The sequence below is a fragment of the Lampetra fluviatilis genome, chromosome 55 (genome assembly GCF_964198595.1).
Source record: "Lampetra fluviatilis chromosome 55, kcLamFluv1.1, whole genome shotgun sequence".
Taxonomy (NCBI): domain Eukaryota; kingdom Metazoa; phylum Chordata; class Hyperoartia; order Petromyzontiformes; family Petromyzontidae; genus Lampetra; species Lampetra fluviatilis.
Genome location: NC_136329.1, coordinates 5,179,128 through 5,203,452, shown reverse-complemented (window position 1 = coordinate 5,203,452; position 24,325 = coordinate 5,179,128). Strand labels below are relative to the sequence as shown.

The 24,325-nt window shown below is 52.7% G+C and overlaps 1 protein-coding gene across 1 annotated transcript in view; it reads left to right on the top strand.

Annotated features, from left to right (window-relative positions):
• The first annotated feature begins 3,892 nt into the window (after window positions 1–3,892).
• LOC144949946 (translocation protein SEC63 homolog) overlaps window positions 3,893–24,325 on the top strand; it is a 220,308-nt gene continuing 199,875 nt past the window's right edge. The window contains exons 1-3 of the mRNA XM_078879935.1: window positions 3,893–4,032; window positions 19,728–19,827; window positions 23,921–24,035. Coding sequence (XP_078736061.1) covers window positions 3,909–4,032; window positions 19,728–19,827; window positions 23,921–24,035 — 339 coding nt within the window. The 5' untranslated portion in view covers window positions 3,893–3,908. The remainder of the gene's footprint in view (window positions 4,033–19,727; window positions 19,828–23,920; window positions 24,036–24,325) is intronic.

Sequence of the window (24,325 nt, the reverse complement as noted above, 5' to 3'; positions counted from 1 at the left end):
TTTTATTTTTAATGTGTTTTTTTACCTACATGCTGACTTTACGTAGGTAAAACAAAACATTATTTTATTTTTTAATGTGTTTTTTTACCTACATGCTGACTTTACGTAGGTAAAACAAAACATTATTTTATTTTTTAATGTGTTTTTTTACCTACATGCTGACTTTACGTAGGTAAAACAAGACATTATTTTATTTTTAAATGTTTTTTTTTTACCTACATGTTGACTTTACGTAGGTAAAACAAAACATTATTTTATTTTTTAATGTTTTTGTTTTACCTACATGCTGACTTTACGTAGGTAAAACAAGACATTATTTTATTTTTAAATGTTTTTTTTTTACCTACATGTTGACTTTACGTAGGTAAAACAAAACATTAATTTATTTTTTAATGTTTTTTTTTTACCTACATGCTGACTTTACGTAGGTAAAACAAAACATTAATTTATTTTTTAATGTTTTTTTTTTACCTACATGTTGACTTTACGTAGGTAAAACAAAACATTATTTTATTTTTAAATGTTTTTTTTTTACCTACATGTTGACTTTACGTAGGTAAAACAAAACATTAATTTATTTTTTAATGTTTTTTTTTTACCTACATGCTGACTTTACGTAGGTAAAACAAAACATTATTTTATTTTTTAATGTTTTTTTTTACCTACATGCTGACTTTACGTAGGTAAAACAAAACATTAATTTATTTTTAATGTTTTTTTTTACCTACATGCTGACTTTACGTAGGTAAAACAAAACATTAATTTATTTTTAATGTTTTTTTTTACCTACATGCTGACTTTACGTAGGTAAAACAAAACATTATTTTATTTTTAATGTTTTTTTTTTACCTACATGCTGACTTTACGTAGGTAAAACAAAACATTATTAACTTTTTAATGTGTTTTTTTACCTACATGCTGACTTTACGTAGGTAAAACAAAACATTATTTTATTTTTAATGTGTTTTTTTTACCTACATGCTGACTTTACGTAGGTAAAACAAAACATTATTTTATTTTTAATGTTTTTTTTTTACCTACATGCTGACTTTACGTAGGTAAAACAAAACATTAATTAACTTTTTAATGTTTTTTTTTACCTACATGCTGACTTTACGTAGGTAAAACAAAACATTATTTTATTTTTAATGTTTTTTTTTTACCTACATGCTGACTTTACGTAGGTAAAACAAAACATTATTTTATTTTTAATGTTTTTTTTTACCTACATGCTGACTTTACGTAGGTAAAACAAAACATTATTTTATTTTTTAATGTTTTTTTTTTACCTACATGCTGACTTTACGTAGGTAAAACAAAACATTATTTTATTTTTCAATGTTTTGTTTTACCTACATGCTGACTTTACGTAGGTAAAACAAAACATTATTTTGTTTTTAATGTGTTTTTTTTACCTACATGCTGACTTTACGTAGGTAAAACAAAACATTATTTTATTTTTTAATGTTTTTTTTTACCTACATGCTGACTTTACGTAGGTAAAACAAAACATTATTTTACTTTTTAATGTTTTTTTTTACCTACATGCTGACTTTACGTAGGTAAAACAAAACATTATTTTATTTTTTAATGTTTTTTTTTTACCTACTTGCTGACTTTACGTAGGTAAAACAAAACATTAATTAACTTTTTAATGTTTTTTTTTACCTACATGCAAAGAATATGAATCCTTGCAGTCACGAAAGCTTCAAATCTAGAAGTATGAGTTTGTGTACTGATCTTTAAAGATGAATTAAAACATTTTTAATACTCCGACCGATGCACCTGCTGCTGTGGCTCATGCAGCAGCTGTGTGGCTGCAGAGTTTGGTGGTGGTGCATGTTGTTGACGTCGTTTATTGTGAACATTCCGTCAGTTCATATGATTGCTGTTTCATTGATTTTATGGCTTTATTTTGGTGATTTTCAAAAGTGTTTTGGTTTGGCCATGTTTGTGTTGTTGTAGTACAGAGTTAGACTGGTGGCCTTAATCTAAGTTGTCTTGTGGTTGTTGTTGTTGTTGTTGTTTGACTTTTATGGCTTTATTTTGGTGATTTTTCAAAAGTGTATTGGTTTGGCCATGTTTGTGTTGTTGTAGTACAGAGTTAGACTGATGGCCTTAATCTAAGTTGTCTTGTGGTTGTTGTTTGACTTTTATGGCTTTATTTTGGTGATTTTTGGAAAGTGTTTTGGTTTGGCCATGTTTGTGTTGTTGTAGTACAGAGTTAGGCTGATGGCCTTAATCTAAGTTGTCTTGTGGTTGTTGTTTGACTTTTATGGCTTTATTTTGGTGATTTTTCAAAAGTGTTTTGGTTTGGCCATGTTTGTGTTGTTGTAGTACAGAGTTAGGCTGATGGCCTTAATCTAAGTTGTGGTTGTTGTTGTTTGACTTTTATGGCTTTATTTTGGTGATTTTTGAAAAGTGTTTTGGTTTGGCCTTGTTTGTGTTGTTGTAGTACAGAGTTACACTGATGGTCTTAATCTAAGTTGTCTTGTGGTTGTTGTTTGACTTTTATGGCTTTGTTTTGGTGATTTTTGAAAAGTGTCTTGGTTTGGCCATGTTTGTGTTGTTGTAGTACAGAGTTAGACTGGTGGCCTTGATCTAAGTTGTCTTGTGGTTGGTGTTGTTGTTTGACTTTTATGGCTTTATTTTGGTGATTTCGAAAAGTGTGTTGGTTTGGCCATGTTTGTGTTGTTGTAGTACAGAGTTAGACTGATGGCCTTAATCTAAGTTGTCTTGTGATTGTTGTTTGACTTTCATGGCTTTATTTTGGTGATTTTGAAAAGTGTATTGGTTTGGCCATGTTTGTGTTGTTGTAGTACAGAGTTAGGCTGATGGCCTTAATCTAAGTTGTCTTGTGGTGGTTGTTGTTGTTTGACTTTTATGGCTTTATTTTGGTGATTTTCAAAAGTGTTTTGGTTTAGCCATGTTTGTGTTGTTGTAGTGCAGAGTTACGCTGATGGCCTTAATCTAAGTTGTGGTTGTTGTTGTTTGACTTTTATGGCTTTATTTTGGTGATTTTTGGAAAGTGTATTGGTTTGGCCACGTTTGTGTTGTTGTAGTACAGAGTTAGACTGATGGCCTTAATCTAAGTTGTCTTGTGGTTGTTGTTTGACTTTTATGGCTTTATTTTGGTGATTTCGAAAAGTGTTTTGGTTTGGCCATGTTTGTGTTGTTGTAGTACAGAGTTAGACTGATGGCCTTAATCTAAGTTGTCTTGTGGTTGTTGTTGTTGTTTGACTTGCATCCCACTGGGATTTTTGCACACAGCGTTGGTGTGTAACCCTGAATTTTCTGCAATATTTTGCTGGTTTTTTTCCTGGATTTTCTGTTTGCACTCAGTCACACATAGTCACTACGAGATGTTTTCGTGTTCATGTTTTTTTTTTGTTGCGGTTGCACCCGATTCAAGAGCCGAATGGCTCACAGGGCTCTCTACCTAATACATGAAACTGAACAACTGAAACAACTGAAACATTCCCATCTTCTCCGCGTCACTTTCCATCGTCCGTCGCATCCCCCCCTCACACCCCCCTCACTCAGCACCCCACCCCACCCCCTTAACCCCCCCCCCCACTCGCCGGATACGTCACTTCCGCTCTCGCCTCCTTGCCCCCGTGTCGTCACTTCCGTCTCCTTGCCCTCGTGTCGTCACTTCCGTTCCCGCCTCCTCGACCCCCGGTGTCGTCACTTCCGCCTCCTTGCCCCCCGCGTCGTCACTTCCGCCTCCTTGCCCCGTGTCATCGTTCCCGCCTCCTTGCCCCCGCGTCGTCACTTCCGTTCCCGCCTCCTCGACCCCACGGTGTCGTCACTTCCGCCTGCTCGACCCCCCGGCGTCGTCACTTCCGCCTCCTCGACCCCCCCGGTGTCGTCACTTCCGCCTGCTCGGGCGTGTCGTCATTTCCGCGATGGCGGGGCAGCAGTTCGAGTACGACTCGAGTGGCGCCACGTTCCACTTCTTCCTCACCGCGTGCGCAGCCCTCGTGGTGCTGCCCGCTACCTGCTACCTGTGGCCCCGTGACGAACATGCTGGTGAGGGGAGAGAGAGAGACACACACACAGACACACAGTGAGACACACAGAGCGAGAGAGACACACACACACAGAGACACACACACACAGAGACACACACACACAGAGACACACACACACACACAGAGAGTGACACACACACACAGAGTGAGACCGCGTGCGCAGCCCTCGTGGTGCTGCCCGCTACCTGCTACCTGTGGCCCCGTGACGAACACGCCGGTGAGGGGAGAGAGAGAGAGAGACACACACACAGAGACACACAGTGAGACACACAGAGCGAGAGAGACACACACACACAGAGACACACACACACACACAGTGACACACACACACAGAGTGAGACCGCGTGCGCAGCCCTCGTGGTGCTGCCCGCTACCTGCTACCTGTGGCCCCGTGACGAACACGCCGGTGAGGGGAGAGAGAGAGACACACACAGAGACACACAGTGACACACACACACACAGTGACACACACACAGAGACACACAGTGACACACACACACACACACAGTGACACACACACAGAGACACACAGTGACACACACACACACAGTGACACACACACAGTGACACACACACACAGTGACACACACACACACAGTGACACACACACACAGTGACACACACACACACACAGTGACACACACACACACACAGTGACACACACACACACAGAGAGAGACACACACACAGAGACCGCGTGCGCAGCCCTCGTGGTGCTGCCCGCTACCTGCTACCTGTGGCCTCGTGACGAACATGCCGGTGAGGGGAGAGAGAGAGAGACACACACACACACAGAGACACACAGTGAGACACACACAGAGAGAGAGACACACACAGAGTGAGACCGCGTGCGCAGCCCTCGTGGTGCTGCCCGCTACCTGCTACCTGTGGCCTCGTGACGAACACGCCGGTGAGGGGAGAGAGAGAGAGACACACACAGAGACACACAGTTAGACACACAGAGCGAGAGAGAGAGACACACACAGTGACACACACACACAGAGACACACACAGAGACACACAGTGACACACACAGAGACACACACAGAGACACACACAGAGACACACAGTGACACACACAGAGACACACACAGAGACACAGACAGAGACACACAGTGACACACACAGAGACACACACATAGACACACAGTGACACACACAGAGACACACACAGAGACACACAGTGACACACACAGAGACACACACAGAGACACACACAGAGACACACAGTGACACACACAGTGACACACACAGTGACACACACAGAGACACACACAGTGACACACACAGAGACACAGACAGAGACACACAGTGACACACACAGAGACACACACAGTGACACACAGTGACACACACAGTGACACACACAGAGACACACAGAGACACACACAGTGACACACACAGTGACACACAGTGACACACACAGAGACACACAGAGACACACAGAGACACAGACAGAGACACACAGTGACACACACAGTGACACACACAGAGACACACAGAGACACACACAGTGACACACACAGTGACACACAGTGACACACACAGAGACACACACAGAGACACACACAGAGACACACACAGAGACACACAGTGACACACACAGACACACACACAGAGACACACACAGAGACACAGACAGAGACACACAGTGACACACACAGAGACACACACATAGACACACAGTGACACACACAGAGACACACACAGAGACACACAGTGACACACACAGAGACACACACAGAGACACACACAGAGACACACAGTGACACACACAGTGACACACACAGTGACACACACAGAGACACACACAGTGACACACACAGAGACACAGACAGAGACACACAGTGACACACACAGAGACACACACAGTGACACACAGTGACACACACAGTGACACACACAGAGACACACAGAGACACACACAGTGACACACACAGTGACACACAGTGACACACACAGAGACACACAGAGACACACAGAGACACAGACAGAGACACACAGTGACACACACAGTGACACACACAGAGACACACAGAGACACACACAGTGACACACACAGTGACACACAGTGACACACACAGAGACACACACAGAGACACACACAGAGACACACACAGAGACACACAGTGACACACACAGACACACACACAGAGACACACACAGAGACACACACAGAGACACACACAGAGACACACACAGAGACACACAGAGACACACAGAGACACAGACAGAGACACACAGTGACACACACAGTGACACACACAGAGACACACAGAGACACACACAGTGACACACACAGTGACACACAGTGACACACACAGAGACACACACAGAGACACACACAGAGACACACACAGAGACACACAGTGACACACACAGACACACACACAGAGACACACACAGAGACACAGACAGAGACACACAGTGACACACACAGAGACACACACATAGACACACAGTGACACACACAGAGACACACACAGAGACACACAGTGACACACACAGAGACACACACAGAGACACACACAGAGACACACAGTGACACACACAGTGACACACACAGTGACACACACAGAGACACACACAGTGACACACACAGAGACACAGACAGAGACACACAGTGACACACACAGAGACACACACAGTGACACACAGTGACACACACAGTGACACACACAGAGACACACAGAGACACACACAGTGACACACACAGAGACACACAGAGACACACAGAGACACAGACAGAGACACACAGTGACACACAGTGACACACACAGAGACACACAGAGACACACAGAGACACAGACAGAGACACACAGTGACACACACAGTGACACACACAGAGACACACAGAGACACACACAGTGACACACACAGTGACACACAGTGACACACACAGAGACACACACAGAGACACACACAGAGACACACACAGAGACACACAGTGACACACACAGACACACACACAGAGACACACACAGAGACACACACAGAGACACACACAGACACACACAGAGACACACACAGAGACACACACAGAGACACACACAGAGACACACAGTGAGAGAGAGAGTGAGAGAGAGAGACACACACAGTGACACACACACAGAGTGAGACCGCGTGCGCAGCCCTCGTGGTGCTGCCCGCTACCTGCTACCTGTGGCCTCGTGACGAACATGCCGGTGAGGAGAGAGAGACACACACAGAGACACACAGTGAGACACACACAGAGATAGACACAGAGACACACACACAGAGAGAGAGACACACACAGAGTGAGACCGCGTGCGCAGCCCTCGTGGTGCTGCCCGCTACCTGCTACCTGTGGCCTCGTGATGAACACGCCGGTGAGGGTGGGGGGGGGGAGTGAGACACACACACAGAGACACACACAGAGACACACACAGAGACACACACAGAGACACACACAGAGACACACACAGAGACACACACAGAGACACACACAGAGACACACACAGAGACACACACAGAGACACACACAGAGACACACACAGAGACACACACAGAGACACACACAGAGACACACACAGAGACACACACAGAGACACACACAGAGACACACACAGAGACACACACAGAGACACACACAGAGACACACACAGAGACACACAGTGAGAGAGAGAGTGAGAGAGAGAGACACACACAGTGACACACACACAGAGACACACACAGTGACACACACACACAGTGACACACACACACAGTGACACACACACACAGTGACACACACAGTGACACACACACACAGTGACACACACACACACAGTGACACACACACACACAGTGACACACACACACAGTGACACACACACACAGTGACACACACAGTGACACACACAGTGACACACACACACAGTGACACACACACAGTGACACACACACACACACACAGTGACACACACACACAGTGACACACACACACAGTGAGACACACAGTGACACACAGTGAGAGACACAGACACACACAGACACACACAGTGACACACACACAGTGACACACACACACACACACAGTGACACACACACACACAGTGACACACACAGTGACACACACAGTGACACACACACACACACACAGTGACACACACACAGTGACACACACACAGTGACACACACACAGTGACACACACACACACACACAGTGACACACACACACAGTGACACACACACAGAGACACACACACACACAGTGACACACACACACAGTGACACACACAGTGACACACACACACAGAGACACACACAGTGACACACACACACACAGTGACACACACACACAGTGACACACACAGTGACACACACACAGAGACACACACACACACAGTGACACACACACAGAGACACACACACACACAGTGACACACACACAGTGACACACACACACACAGTGACACACACACACAGTGACACACACACACAGTGACACACACAGTGACACACACACACAGAGACACACACAGTGACACACACACACACAGTGACACACACACACAGTGACACACACAGTGACACACACACAGAGACACACACACACACAGTGACACACACACACACAGTGACACACACACAGTGACACACACACACAGTGACACACACACACACACAGTGACACACACACACAGTGACACACACACACAGTGACACACACACACAGTGACACACACACACAGTGACACACACACACACACAGTGACACACACACACAGTGACACACACACACAGTGACACACACACACAGTGACACACACACACAGTGACACACACACACAGTGACACACACACACAGTGACACACACACACAGTGACACACACACACAGTGACACACACACACAGACACACAGAGAGAGAGACACACACACACAGAGACACACAGTGACACACACAGACACACACACAGTGACAAACACACAGAGACACACAGTGACACACACACACACACAGTGACACACACACAGAGTGAGAGAGAGAGACACACACAGTGACACACACACAGAGACACACACAGTGACACACACACACAGTGACACACACACAGAGTGAGAGAGAGAGACACACACAGTGACACACACACAGTGACACACACAGTGACACACACAGAGACACACACAGAGACACACACAGAGACACACACAGTGACACACACAGAGACACGCACAGAGACACGCACAGAGACACACACAGAGACACACACAGAGACACACACAGAGACACACACAGAGACACACACAGAGACACACACAGAGACACACACAGAGACACACACAGAGACACACACAGAGACACACACAGAGACACACAGAGACACACAGAGCGAGAGAGACACACACACACAGTGAGACACACAGTGACACACACAGTGAGAGAGAGAGAGACACACACACACAGTGAGACACACAGTGACACACACAGTGAGAGACACAGAGACACACAGAGACACACAGTGAGAGACACAGAGACACACAGAGACACACAGTGAGAGACACACAGTGACACCCACACACACAGTGACACACAGTGAGAGACACAGACACACACAGACACACAGTGAGAGACACAGAGACACACAGAGACACACACAGTGACATACACAGTGACACACACAGTGACACACACAGAGACACACACAGAGACACACAGTGACACACACAGAGACACACACAGTGACACACACAGAGACACACACAGAGACACACAGTGACACACACAGTGACACACACAGAGACACACACAGTGACATACACAGTGACACACACAGTGACACACACAGTGACACACACAGACACACACAGTGACACACACACAGAGACACACACAGAGACACACACAGAGACACACACTGACACACAGTGACACACACAGACACACACACAGAGACACACACAGAGACACACACAGAGAGAGACACACAGTGACACACACAGACACACACACAGAGACACACACAGTGACACACACAGAGACACACAGAGAGACACACAGAGAGACACACAGAGAGACACACAGTGACACACACAGACACACACACAGAGACACACACAGAGACACACACAGAGACACACACAGAGACACACACAGAGACACACACAGAGACACACAGTGAGAGAGAGAGTGAGAGAGAGAGAGACACACAGTGACACACACAGACACACACACAGTGACAAACACACAGAGACACACAGTGACACACACAGAGACACACAGTGAGAGACACAGAGACACACAGTGAGAGACACAGAGACACACAGAGACACACAGTGAGAGACACAGACACACAGTGACACACACACACACAGTGACACACACACACACAGTGACACACACACACAGTGACACACACACACAGTGACACACACGCACACAGAGACACACACACACACAGTGACACACACACACAGTGACACACACACACAGTGACACACACAGTGACACACACACACACAGTGACACACACACAGTGACACACACACAGTGACACACACACACAGTGACACACACACACAGTGACACACACGCACACAGAGACACACACACAGTGACACACACACACAGTGACACACACACACAGTGACACACACAGTGACACACACACACACAGTGACACACACACAGTGACACACACACACAGTGACACACACACAGTGACACACACACAGTGACACACACACAGTGACACACACACAGTGACACACACACACACAGAGACACACACACAGTGACACACACACAGTGACACACACACACACAGTGACACACACAGTGACACACACACAGTGACACACACACAGTGACACACACACAGTGACACACACACACACACAGACACACACACAGTGACACACACACAGAGGAGAGGCTGCCACTCCTCTGTCGGGAGCTGGACCGGTACCGCCTGGATCTCTGTGGCATTCAGGAGGTCCGGTGTACTGGTCATTGTGTGTGTGTGCTCAGAGGAGAGGCTGCCACTCCTCTGTCGGGAGCTGGACCGGTACCGCCTGGATCTCTGTGGCATTCAGGAGGTCCGGTGTACTGGTCATTGTGTGTGTGTGCTCAGAGGAGAGGCTGCCACTCCTCTGTCGGGAGCTGGACCGGTACCGCCTGGATCTCTGTGGCATTCAGGAGGTCCGGTGTACTGGTCATTGTGTGAGTGTGCTCAGAGGAGAGGCTGCCACTCCTCTGTCGGGAGCTGGACCGGTACCGCCTGTGACATTTGTGGTATTCAGGAGGTCCGGTGGACCGGCTCTGGCTCCTGCCACCATGAGGGGTGGACAGTCCTCCACTCGGGGCAGGAGACTGCCAAACAACAGGGAGTGGCTCTTCTTCTGAATAAAAGGATGAAGGGGGCATGGGAGCGTGGTGGTGAGGTGTGGGAAGCTGTAAGCCCCAGGCTACTATGGGCTCGCCTTCCCATCAACCGGAGGCGAGGAGTGGTGGTCGTGGTTACTTATGCCCCCACCGAAGATGAACATCCGTGGAGGGATGCAGGCAAAGCCGATGAGTCAGATGCCTTCTATGACCTCCTGTCACAGGTGCTAGATCTAAAGTGGTCATCTTGTTGGGTGACTTCAATGCCCGAGTTGGTCACGATGCTGGCACCTGGTCTGGAGTGATTGGAAGGCATGGGCCAGATCAGCTCAATAACAACGGCAGGAGGCTGCTAGATTGTTGTGCAGCCCATGGGCTTGCAATTACCAACACGCTGTTCCGGCATCGGCGCATCCACACGTCATGGATGCATGCCGGGTCCAAGCAAGAACATCTGCTGGACTGCGTAGTGACGGACCAGCGGATGCGAGCCCATGTCCTAGTGCTGTACTCGTACACTACACTATACACTACACACTACACTATACACTACACTATACACTACACTATACACTACACTACACTATACACTACACTATACACTACACTATACACTACACACTACACTATACACTACACTATACACTACACTACACTATACACTACACTATACACTACACTATACACTACACTATACACTACACTATACACTACACTATACACTATACACTACACTATACACTACACTATACACTACACTACACTATACACTACACACTACACTATACACTACTACACTATACACTAGTGCTGTACTAGTACACTACACTATACACTATACACTACACTATACACTATACACTACACTATACACTACACTATACACTACACTATACACTACACTATACACTATACACTACATTATACACTACACTACACTATACACTACACTACACACTACATTATACACTACACTATACACTACACTATACACTACATTATACACTACACTATACACTACACTATACACTACACTACACACTACACTATACACTACACTACACACTACACTATACACTACACTACACACTACACTATACACTACACTACACACTACACTATACACTACACTACACACTACACTATACACTACACTATACACTACACTATACACTACACTATACACTACACTACACTATACACTACACTATACACTACACTATACACTACACTATACACTACACTACACACTACACTATACACTACACTATACACTACACTATACACTACACTACACACTACACTATACACTACACTATACACTACACTATACACTACACTATACACTACACTATACACTACACTATACACTACACTATACACTACACTATACACTACACTATACACTACACTATACACTACACTACACACTACACTATACACTACACTACACACTACACTATACACTACACTATACACTATACTATACACTACACTACACACTACACTATACACTACACTACACACTACACTACACACTACACTATACACTACACTATACACTACACTACACACTACACTACACACTACACTATACACTACACTATACACTACACTACACACTACACTATACACTACACTACACACTACACTATACACTACACTATACACTACACTATACACTACACTACACACTACACTATACACTACACTATACACTACACTACACACTACACTATACACTACACTACACACTACACTACACACTACACTACACACTACACTACACACTACACTATACACTACACTATACACTACACTATACACTACAGTAGTGGAATCGATTCTTTCGTTGAATCGATTCTTTCGTTGAATCGCGGATCTCTTCTCGTGCAAAGCCAATGGGAATCGATCCCCCGTCCTATCTCCACGTCTCTGTGAATCGGAATCGATTTTGAGGCCTAACTTTTGCTCCCCGAGACTTCGCCCCCCCCTCCTCGCCTGGATTCGCCTGCGGGCCTCGGAGGCGACAAGCCGGGCAGGGGATCCAGGCGAGGCCGAGGAGGCGCCGCGTCGCCGGCTTGGGTGTTAGGCCTCGGCGTGTGTGGGTGTCTGTGGGTGTCTGTGGGTGTCGCTTTCGGGGTTAAAACTTTAATTTTTGTTTAATTTCTTTAAACTTTTTACGAAATAAACTTTTAAATCGGCCACGGTCGTTCTATTGCTGAAAGCTGCAGCAGTAGCAGCATCAGCAACATCATCAGCAGTAGCAACAGCAGCAGCAGCATCATCAGCAGCAGCAACAGCAGCATCATCATCATCAGTAGCATCATCATCATCAGTAGCATCATCATCAGCAGCATCATCATCAGCAGCATCATCAGCAGTAGCAGCATCAGCAGTAGCAGCAGCAGCATCAGCAGCATCAGCATCAGTAACAGCATCATCAGTAGCATCATCAGCAGCATCATCAGCAGCAGTAGCATCATCAGCAGCATCATCAGCAGCATCATCAGCAGCAGTAGCATCAGCAGCAGCAGCATCAGCATCATCAGCAGCAGCATCAGCAACAGCATCAGCATCATCAGCAGCAGCATCAGCAGCATCATCAGCAACAGCATCAGCATCATCAGCAGCAGTAGCATCAGCAGCAGCAGCATCAGCATCATCAGCAGCATCATCAGCAACAGCATCAGCATCATCAGCAGCAGCATCAGCAGCATCATCAGCAACAGCATCAGCATCATCAGCATCATCATCAGCAGCATCATCAGCAGCATCATCAGCAGCATCAGCAGCAGTAGCATCATCAGCAGCATCATCATCAGCAGCATCATCATTAGCATCATCAGCAACAGCAGCATCATCAGCAGCATCATCAGCAACAGTAGCATCATCAGCAGTAGCATCATCAGCAGCATCATCATCAGTAGCATCATCATCAGCATCATCATCAGCAGCATCATCAGCAGCAGCATCATCAGCAGCATCATCAGCAGCAGCATCATCAGCATCAGCATCATCAGCAGTAGCATCATCAGCAGCATCATCAGCATCAGCATCATCAGCAGCAGCATCATCAGCAGCATCATCAGCAGCAGCATCATCAGCAGCAGCATCATCAGCATCAGCATCATCAGCAGCATCATCAGCAGCAGCATCATCAGCAGCATCATCAGCAGTAGCATCATCAGCAGCATCATCAGCATCAGCATCATCAGCAGCAGCATCAGCAGCAGCATCATCAGCAGTAGCATCATCAGCAGCATCATCAGCATCAGCATCATCAGCAGCAGCATCATCAGCAGCATCATCAGCAGCAGCATCATCAGCAGCAGCATCATCAGCAGTAGCATCATCAGCAGCATCATCAGCATCAGCATCATCAGCAGTAGCATCATCAGCATCAGCATCATCAGCAGTAGCATCATCAGCAGCATCATCATCAGCAGTAGCATCATCAGCAGCATCATCAGCAGTAGCAGCATCAGCAGCATCATCATCATCAGCAGTAGCAGCATCAGCAGTAGCAGCATCAGCAGCATCATCAGCAGCATCAGCATCAGTAACAGCATCATCAGCAGCAGTAGCATCAGCAGCAGCATCAGCAGCAGTAGCATCATCAGTAGCATCATCAGCAGCAGTAGCATCATCAGCAGCATCATCAGCAGCAGTAGCATCAGCAGCAGTAGCATCATCAGCAGCATCATCAGCAGTAGCAGCATCAGCAGTAGCAGCATCAGCAGCATCATCAGCAGCATCAGCATCAGTAACAGCATCATCAGTAGCATCATCAGCAGCATCATCAGCAGCATCAGCATCAGTAACAGCATCATCAGTAGCATCATCAGCAGCAGTAGCATCAGCAGCAGTAGCAGCAGCAGTAGCATCAGTAGTATCAGCATTGTCTCACGTCTCTCTCTCTCCGTGTCTCTCACCCCGTGTCTCTCTCTCTGCGTGTCTCTCTCCCTCTCACCCCGTGTCTCTCTCACCCCGTGTCTCTCTCCCTCTCACCCCGTGTCTCTCTCTCTGCGTGTCTCTCTCCCTCTCACCCCGTGTCTCTCTCCCTCTCACCCCGTGTCTCTCTCTCCCCGTGTCTCTCTCCCTCTCACCCCGTGTCTCTCTCCCTCTCACCCCGTGTCTCTTTCTCCCCGTGTCTCTCTCCCTCTCACCCCGTGTCTCTCTCTCCCCGTGTCTCTCTCCCTCTCACCCCGTGTCTCTCTCACCCCGTGTCTCTCTCCCTCTCACCCCGTGTCTCTCTCCCTCTCACCCCGTGTCTCTCTCCCTCTCACCCCATGTCTCTCTCTCCCCGTGTCTCTCTCCCTCTCACCCCGTGTCTCTCTCTCCCCGTGTCTCTCTCCCTCTCTCCCCGTGTCTCTCTCCCTCTCACCCTGTGTCTCTCTCTCTTCGTGTCTCTCTCCCTCTCACCCCGTGTCTCTCTCTCTCCGTGTGTCTCTCTCCCTCTCTCCCCGTGTCTCTCTCTCTCCGTGTCTCTCTCCCTCTCTCCCCGTGTCTCTCTCACCCCGTGTCTCTCTCCCTCTCACCCCGTGTCTCTCTCTCTCCGTGTCTCTCTCCCTCTCACCCCGTGTCTCTCTCTCCCCGTGTCTCTCTCCCTCTCTCCCCGTGTCTCTCCCTCCCCGTGTCTCTCTCCCTCTCTCCCCGTGTCTCTCTCTCCCCGTGTCTCTCTCCCTCTCACCCCGTGTCTCTCTCCCTCTCTCCCCGTGTCTCTCTCTCCCCGTGTCTCTCTCTCTCCGTGTCTCTCTCCCTCTCTCCCCGTGTCTCTCCCTCCCCGTGTCTCTCTCCCTCTCACCCCGTGTCTCTCTCCCTCCCCGTGTCTCTCTCCCTCTCACCCCGTGTCTCTCTCCCCGTGTCTCTCTCCCTCTCACCCCGTGTCTCTCTCCATCTCACCCCGTGTCTCTCTCCCCGTGTCTCTCCCTCCCCGTGTCTCTCTCTCCCCGTGTCTCTCTCCATCTCACCCCGTGTCTCTCTCCCCGTGTCTCTCCCTCCCTGTGTCTCTCTCTCCCCGTGTCTCTCTCCATCTCACCCCGTGTCTCTCTCTCCCCGTGTCTCTCTCCATCTCACCCCGTGTCTCTCTCCCCGTGTCTCTCCCTCCCCGTGTCTCTCTCTCCCCGTGTCTCTCTCCCTCTCACCCCGTGTCTCTCTCCCCGTGTCTCTCCCTCCCCGTGTCTCTCTCTCCGTGTCTCTCTCCCTCTCACCCCGTGTCTCTCTCCCCGTGTCTCTCCCTCCCCGTGTCTCTCTCTCTGCGTGTCTCTCTCCCTCTCACCCCGTGTCTCTCTCCCTCTCACCCCGTGTCTCTCTCTCCCCGTGTCTCTCTCCCTCTCACCCCGTGTCTCTCTCCCTCTCACCCCGTGTCTCTTTCTCCCCGTGTCTCTCTCCCTCTCACCCCGTGTCTCTCTCTCCCCGTGTCTCTCTCCCTCTCACCCCGTGTCTCTCTCACCCCGTGTCTCTCTCCCTCTCACCCCGTGTCTCTCTCTCCCCGTGTCTCTCTCCCTCTCACCCCGTGTCTCTCTCCCTCTCACCCCGTGTCTCTCTCTCCCCGTGTCTCTCTCCCTCTCACCCCGTGTCTCTCTCCCCGTGTCTCTCTCCCTCTCTCCCCGTGTCTCTCTCCCTCTCACCCTGTGTCTCTCTCTCTTCGTGTCTCTCTCCCTCTCACCCCGTGTCTCTCTCTCCGTGTCTCTCTCCCTCTCTCCCCGTGTCTCTCCCTCCCCGTGTCTCTCTCTCCCCGTGTCTCTCTCCATCTCACCCCGTGTCTCTCTCCCCGTGTCTCTCCCTCCCTGTGTCTCTCTCTCCCCGTGTCTCTCTCCATCTCACCCCGTGTCTCTCTCTCCCCGTGTCTCTCTCCATCTCACCCCGTGTCTCTCTCCCCGTGTCTCTCCCTCCCCGTGTCTCTCTCTCCCCGTGTCTCTCTCCCTCTCACCCCGTGTCTCTCTCCCCGTGTCTCTCTCCCTCTCACCCCGTGTCTCTCTCCCCGTGTCTCTCCCTCCCCGTGTCTCTCTCTCCGTGTCTCTCTCCCTCTCACCCCGTGTCTCTCTCCCCGTGTCTCTCTCCCTCTCTCCCCGTGTCTCTCTCCCCGTGTCTCTCTCCCTCTCACCCCGTGTCTCTCTCTCCCCGTGTCTCTCTCCCTCTCACCCCGTGTCTCTCTCTCCCCGTGTCTCTCTCCCTCTCTCCCCGTGTCTCTCTCCCTCTCTCCCCGTGTCTCTCTCCCCGTGTCTCTTTCCCTCTCACCCCGTGTCTCTCTCCCCGTGTCTCTCTCCCTCTCACCCCGTGTCTCTCTCTCCCCGTGTCTCTCTCCCTCTCACCCCGTGTCTCTCTCCCCGTGTCTCTCTCCCTCTCACCCCGTGTCTCTCTCTCCCCGTGTCTCTCTCCCTCTCACCCCGTGTCTCTCTCCCTCTCTCCCCGTGTCTCTCTCTCTCCCCGTGTCTCTCTCCCTCTCACCCCGTGTCTCTCTCCCCGTGTCTCTCTCCCTCTCTCCCCGTGTCTCTCTCTCCCCGTGTCTCTCTCTCTCTCTCCCCGTGTCTCTCTCCCTCTCACCCCGTGTCTCTCTCCCTCTCACCCCGTGTCTCTCTCTCCCCGTGTCTCTCTCTCTCTCTCCCCGTGTCTCTCTCCCTCTCTCCCCGTGTCTCTCTCCCTCTCACCCCGTGTTTCTCTCTCCCCGTGTCTCCCTCTCACCCCGTGTCTCTCTCCCTCTCACCCCGTGTCTCTCTCTCCCCGTGTCTCTCTCCCTCTCACCCCGTGTCTCTCTCCCTCTCTCCCCGTGTCTCTCTCCCTCTCACCCCGTGTCTCTCTCCCTCTCACCCCGTGTCTCTCTCTCCCCGTGTCTCTCTCCCTCTCACCCCGTGTCTCTCTCTCCCCGTGTCTCTCTCCCTCTTTCCCCGTGTCTCTCTCCCTCTCACCCCGTGTCTCTCTCTCCCCGTGTCTCTCTCCCTCTCACCCCGTGTCTCTCTCCCTCTCACCCCGTGTCTCTCTCTCCCCGTGTCTCTCTCCCTCTCACCCCGTGTCTCTCTCCCTCTCACCCCGTGTCTCTCTCACCCCGTGTCTCTCTCCCTCTCTCCCCGTGTCTCTCTCCCTCTCACCCCGTGTCTCTCTCCCTCTCACCCCGTGTCTCTCTCCCTCTCACCCCGTGTCTCTCTCTCCCCGTGTCTCTCTCCCTCTCACCCCGTGTCTCTCTCTCCCCGTGTCTCTCTCCCTCTCTCCCCGTGTCTCTCTCCCTCTCACCCCGTGTCTCTCTCCCTCTCACCCCGTGTCTCTCTCCCTCTCACCCCGTGTCTCTCTCTCCCCGTGTCTCTCTCCCTCTCACCCCGTGTCTCTCTCTCCCCGTGTCTCTCTCCCTCTCACCCCGTGTCTCTCTCCCCTCTCACCCGTGTCTCTCTCTCTCGTCCCCGTGTCTCTCTCCCTCTCACCCCGTGTCTCTCTCTCCCTGTCTCTCTCCCCGCTCTCCCCGTGTCTCTCTCCCTCTCTCCCCGTGTCTCTCTCCCTCTCCCGTGTCTTCTCCTCTCCCCCGTGTCTCTCTCTCCCTCTCACCCCGTGTCTCTCCTCTCATCACCCGTGTCTCTCTCCCTCTCACCCCGTGTCTCCTCTCTCCCCGTGTCTCTCTCCCTCTCACCCCGTGTCTCTCTCCCTCTCCCCGTGTCTCTCTCTCCCCGTGTCTCTCTCCCTCTCACCCGTGTCTCTCTCTCCGGTCTCTCCTCTCCCGTGTCTCTCTCTCCCCGTGTCTCTCTCCCTCTCACCCCGTGTCTCTCTCCCCGTGTCTCTCTCCTCTCACCCCGTGCTCTCTCCCTCTCACCCCGTGTCTCTCTCCCTCACCGTGTCTCTCTCCTCTCACCCCGTGTCTCTCTCCTCTCTCTCCCCGTGTCTCTCTCCCTCTCACCCCGTGTCTCTCTCCTCTCACCGTGTCTCTCTCCCTCTCACCCCGTGTCTCTCTCCCTCTCACCCCGTGTCTCTCTCCCTCTCACCCGTGTCTCTCTCTCCCCGTGTCTCTCTCCCTCTCTCCGTGTCTCTCTCACCCCGTGTCTCTCTCCCTCTCACCCCGTGTCTCTCTCCCTCTCACCCCGTGTCTCTCTCTCCCCGTGTCTCTCTCCCTCTCACCCCGTGTCTCTCTCTCCCCGTGTCTCTCTCTCCCCGTGTCTCTCTCCCTCTCACCCCGTGTCTCTCTCACCCCGTGTCTCTCTCCCTCTCACCCCGTGTCTCTCTCTCCCCGTGTCTCTCCCCGTGTCTCTCCCCGTGTCTCTCCCCGTGTCTCTCCCCGTGTCTCACCCCGTGTCTCTCTCCCCCCGTGTGTCTCTGTCTCACCCCGTGTCTCTCACCGTGTCTCTCCCCGTGTCTCTCTCCGTGTGTCTCTGTCTCCGCAGAGCGCCGCCGCCTGGACGCGCTGAGTCGTGTCCACCGCCACTCGCTGTGGTTCCGCCTCAAGTCGTCGCGCGGAGGAGGCAGCCTCAAACCTCGCCTCACGTGACTCACCCACTCACTCACCTAGTCACTCACTCACTCAGTCACTCAGTCAGTCACTCAGTCACTCACCTAGTCACTCACCTAGTCACTCACTCACTCACTCACCTAGTCACTCACCTAGTCACTCACTCACCTAGTCACTCACTCAGTCACTCACTCAGTCACTCACTCACTCACCTAGTCACTCACCTAGTCACTCACTCAGTCACTCACCTAGTCACTCACTCACTCACCCACCTACTCAGTCACTCACTCACTCAGTCAGTCACTCACTCACTCAGTCACTCACTCAGTCACTCAGTCACTCACTCACTCAGTCAGTCACTCACTCACTCACCTAGTCACTCACTCAGTCACTCACCTAGTCACTCACTCAGTCACTCAGTCAGTCACTCACTCACTCAGTCAGTCACTCAGTCACTCACTCAGTCAGTCAGTCAGTCACTCACTCACCTAGTCACTCACTCAGTCACTCACCTAGTCACTCACTCACCTAGTCACTCACTCACCTACTCACTCACCTAGTCACCCACCTAGTCACTCACTCACTCACCTACACACCCACTCACCTACTCACTCACTCACCTAGTCACTCACCTAGTCACTCACTCACCTAGTCACTCAGTCACTCACCTAGTCACTCACTAAGTCAGTCAGTCACTCAGTCAGTCAGTCACTCAGTCACTCACTCAGTCAGTCACTCACTCAGTCACTCACTCACTCACCTAGTCACTCACTCACTCACCTAGTCACTCACTCACTCAGTCACTCAGTCACTCACTCACTCAGTCAGTCACTCACTCAAGTCACTCACTCACTCACCTAGTCACTCACCTAGTCACTCTCGCGCGAGGAGGCAGCCTCAAACCTCGCCTCACGTGACTCACTCACTCACCTAGTCACTCACCTAGTCACTCACTCAGTCACTCACCTAGTCACTCACTCACTCACTCCCCCACTCACTCACCCACTGACACCTCCCCCGCGTGTCTCCCCATGTCCCCGTGTCTCCCCGTGTGTCTCCCCATGTCCCCTTGTCTCTCCGCGTCTCCCCACGTCTCCCCGTGTCTCCCCGTGTCTCCCCGTGTCCCCCCCGCGTCTCCCCGTGTCTCCCCGTGTCTCCCCCGTGTCTCCCCGTGTCTCCCCGTGTCCCCCCGCGTCTCCCCGTGTCTCCCCGTGTCTCCCCGTGTCTCCCCGTGTCTCCCCGTGTCTCCCCTTGTCTCTCCCGCGTCTCCCCACGTCTCCCCGTGTCTCCCCGTGTCTCCCCCGTGTCTCCCCGCGTCTCCCCCGCGTCTCCCCGTGTCTCCCCGCGTCTCCCCCGCGTCTCCCCGTGTCTCCCCGTGTCTCTCCGCGTCTCCCCACGTCTCCCCGTGTCTCCCCGTGTCTCCCCCGTGTCTCCCCGCGTCTCCCCCGTGTGTCCTCGTGTCTCCCCGTGTCTCCCCACGTCTCCCCGTGTCTCCCCGTGTCTCCCCGTGTCTCCCCGTGTCTCCCCGTGTCTCCCCTTGTCTCTCCGCGTCTCCCCACGTCTCCCCGTGTCTCCCCGTGTCTCCCCCGTGTCTCCCCGCGTCTCCCCCGCGTCTCCCCCGCGTCTCCCCGTGTCTCCCCGTGTCTCCCCGCGTCTCCCCCGCGTCTCCCCGTGTCTCCCCGTGTCTCTCCGCGTCTCCCCCCCCCCCCCCGTGTCTCCCCGTGTCTCCCCGTGTCTCCCCCGTGTGTCCTCGTGTCTCCCCCGCGTCTCCCCGTGTCTCCCCGTGTCTCCCCGCGTCTCCCCCGCGTCTCCCCGTGTCTCCCCGTGTCTCTCCGCGTCTCCCCACGTCTCCCCGTGTCTCCCCGCGTCTCCCCCGTGTGTCCTCGTGTCTCCCCCGCGTCTCCCCCGCGTCTCCCCGTGTCTCCCCCGTGTCTCCCCGCGTCTCCCCCGCGTCTCCCCCGCGTCTCCCCGTGTCTCCCCGTGTCTCTCCGCGTCTCCCCACGTCTCCCCGTGTCTCCCCGCGTCTCCCCCGTGTGTCCTCGTGTCTCCCCCGCGTCTCCCCGTGTCTCCCCGTGTCTCCCCCGTGTCTCCCCGCGTCTCCCCCGCGTCTCCCCGTGTCTCCCCGTGTCTCCCCGCGTCTCCCCCGCGTCTCCCCGTGTCTCCCCGTGTCTCTCCGCGTCTCCCCACGTCTCCCCGTGTCTCCCCGTGTCTCCCCCGTGTCTCCCCGTGTCTCCCCCGCGTCTCCCCGTGTCTCCCCGCGTCTCCCCCGTGTCTCCCCGTGTCTCCCCCGTGTCTCCCCGTGTCTCCCCGTGTCCCCCCGCGTCTCCCCGTGTCTCCCCGTGTCTCCCCGTGTCTCCCCGTGTCTCCCCGTGTCTCCCCTTGTCTCTCCGCGTCTCCCCACGTCTCCCCGTGTCTCCCCGTGTCTCCCCCGTGTCTCCCCCGTGTCTCCCCGCGTCTCCCCCGCGTCTCCCCGTGTCTCCCCGTGTCTCCCCGCGTCTCCCCCGCGTCTCCCCGTGTCTCCCCGTGTCTCTCCGCGTCTCCCCACGTCTCCCCGTGTCTCCCCGTGTCTCCCCCGTGTCTCCCCGCGTCTCCCCCGTGTGTCCTCGTGTCTCCCCGTGTCTCCCCACGTCTCCCCGTGTCTCCCCGTGTCTCCCCGTGTCTCCCCGTGTCTCCCCTTGTCTCTCCGCGTCTCCCCACGTCTCCCCGTGTCTCCCCGTGTCTCCCCCGTGTCTCCCCGCGTCTCCCCCGCGTCTCCCCGTGTCTCCCCGTGTCTCCCCGCGTCTCCCCCGCGTCTCCCCGTGTCTCCCCGTGTCTCTCCGCGTCTCCCCCCCCCCCCCCCGTGTCTCCCCGTGTCTCCCCGTGTCTCCCCCGTGTGTCCTCGTGTCTCCCCCGCGTCTCCCCGTGTCTCCCCGTGTCTCCCCGCGTCTCCCCCGCGTCTCCCCGTGTCTCCCCGTGTCTCTCCGCGTCTCCCCACGTCTCCCCGTGTCTCCCCGCGTCTCCCCCGTGTGTCCTCGTGTCTCCCCCGCGTCTCCCCCGCGTCTCCCCGTGTCTCCCCCGTGTCTCCCCGCGTCTCCCCCGCGTCTCCCCCGCGTCTCCCCGTGTCTCCCCGTGTCTCTCCGCGTCTCCCCACGTCTCCCCGTGTCTCCCCGCGTCTCCCCCGTGTGTCCTCGTGTCTCCCCCGCGTCTCCCCGTGTCTCCCCGTGTCTCCCCCGTGTCTCCCCGCGTCTCCCCCGCGTCTCCCCGTGTCTCCCCGTGTCTCCCCGCGTCTCCCCCGCGTCTCCCCCGCGTCTCCCCGTGTCTCCCCGTGTCTCTCCGCGTCTCCCCACGTCTCCCCGTGTCTCCCCGCGTCTCCCCCGTGTGTCCTCGTGTCTCCCCCGCGTCTCCCCACGTCTCCCCGTGTCTCCCCGTGTCTCCCCGTGTCTCCCCGTGTCTCCCCCGTGTCTCCCCGTGTCTCCCCGCGTCTCCCCCGCGTCTCCCCGTGTCTCCCCGTGTCTCTCCGCGTCTCCCCACGTCTCCCCGTGTCTCCCCGTGTCTCTCCGCGTCTCCCCACGTCTCCCCGTGTCTCCCCGTGTCTCCCCCGCGTCTCCCCGTGTCTCCCCGCGTCTCCCCGTGTCTCTTCGTGTCTCCCCGTGTCCCCCCGCGTCTCCCCGTGTCTCCCCGTGTCTCCCCGTGTCTCTTCGTGTCTCCCCGTGTCTCCCCGTGTCTCCCCGTGTCTCCCCGTGTGTCTCCCCATGTCCCCGTGTCTCCCCGTGTCTCCCCGTGTTTCTCCGCGTCTCCCCGTGTCTCCCCGCGTGTCTCCCCGCGTCTCCCTGTGTCTCCCCGCGTCTCCCCGTGTCTCCCCATGTCTCCCCATGTCTCTCCGTGTCTCCCCGTGTCTCCCCGCGTCTCCCCGCGTCTCCCCGCGTCTCCCCGCGTCTCCCCGCGTCTCCCCGCGTCTCCCCGTGTCTCCCCCGCGTCTCCCCGTGTCTCCCCCCGTGTCTACCCGTGTCTCCCTGTGTCTCCCCGCGTCTCCCCCGTGTCTCCCCGCGTCTCACCGCGTCTCCCCGTGTGTCTCCCCGCGTCTCCCCGCGTCTCCCCGCGTCTCCCCGCGTCTCCCCGTGTCTCCCCGCGTGTCTCCGCGTCTCCCAGGAAGCTGTGCTTGCTGCTGGGATGGGTGGTCCTGATCTCGCTGGTGGTCAAAGTGTTTTCTCTCGACCGCGAGTACAAGGAGTACAACCCCTACGATGTGCTGGGCCTGGAGCAGGTCTCACACTCAGAGAGCCACTAGTCCCCTCCTCTCACACAACTGACGCTGATTCCCGGAGACTCGAACATTGCGAAAGTTTTAATTTTGACTTTTTTTTTACTTTTTTTTTTTTGGCTTCGCTCCTGCCTGGTGATGACGTTTTTTGTTCGGTTTTTTAAGAATTTATTGTTTTATTATTAGAAGAATTTTTTTGGTTATTATTTTTAATATTAAAATTTTTATTATTTAATTTTAATATTTAATTTTTATTATTTTATTACGTTTTATTTTTATTGTTTTATTATGTT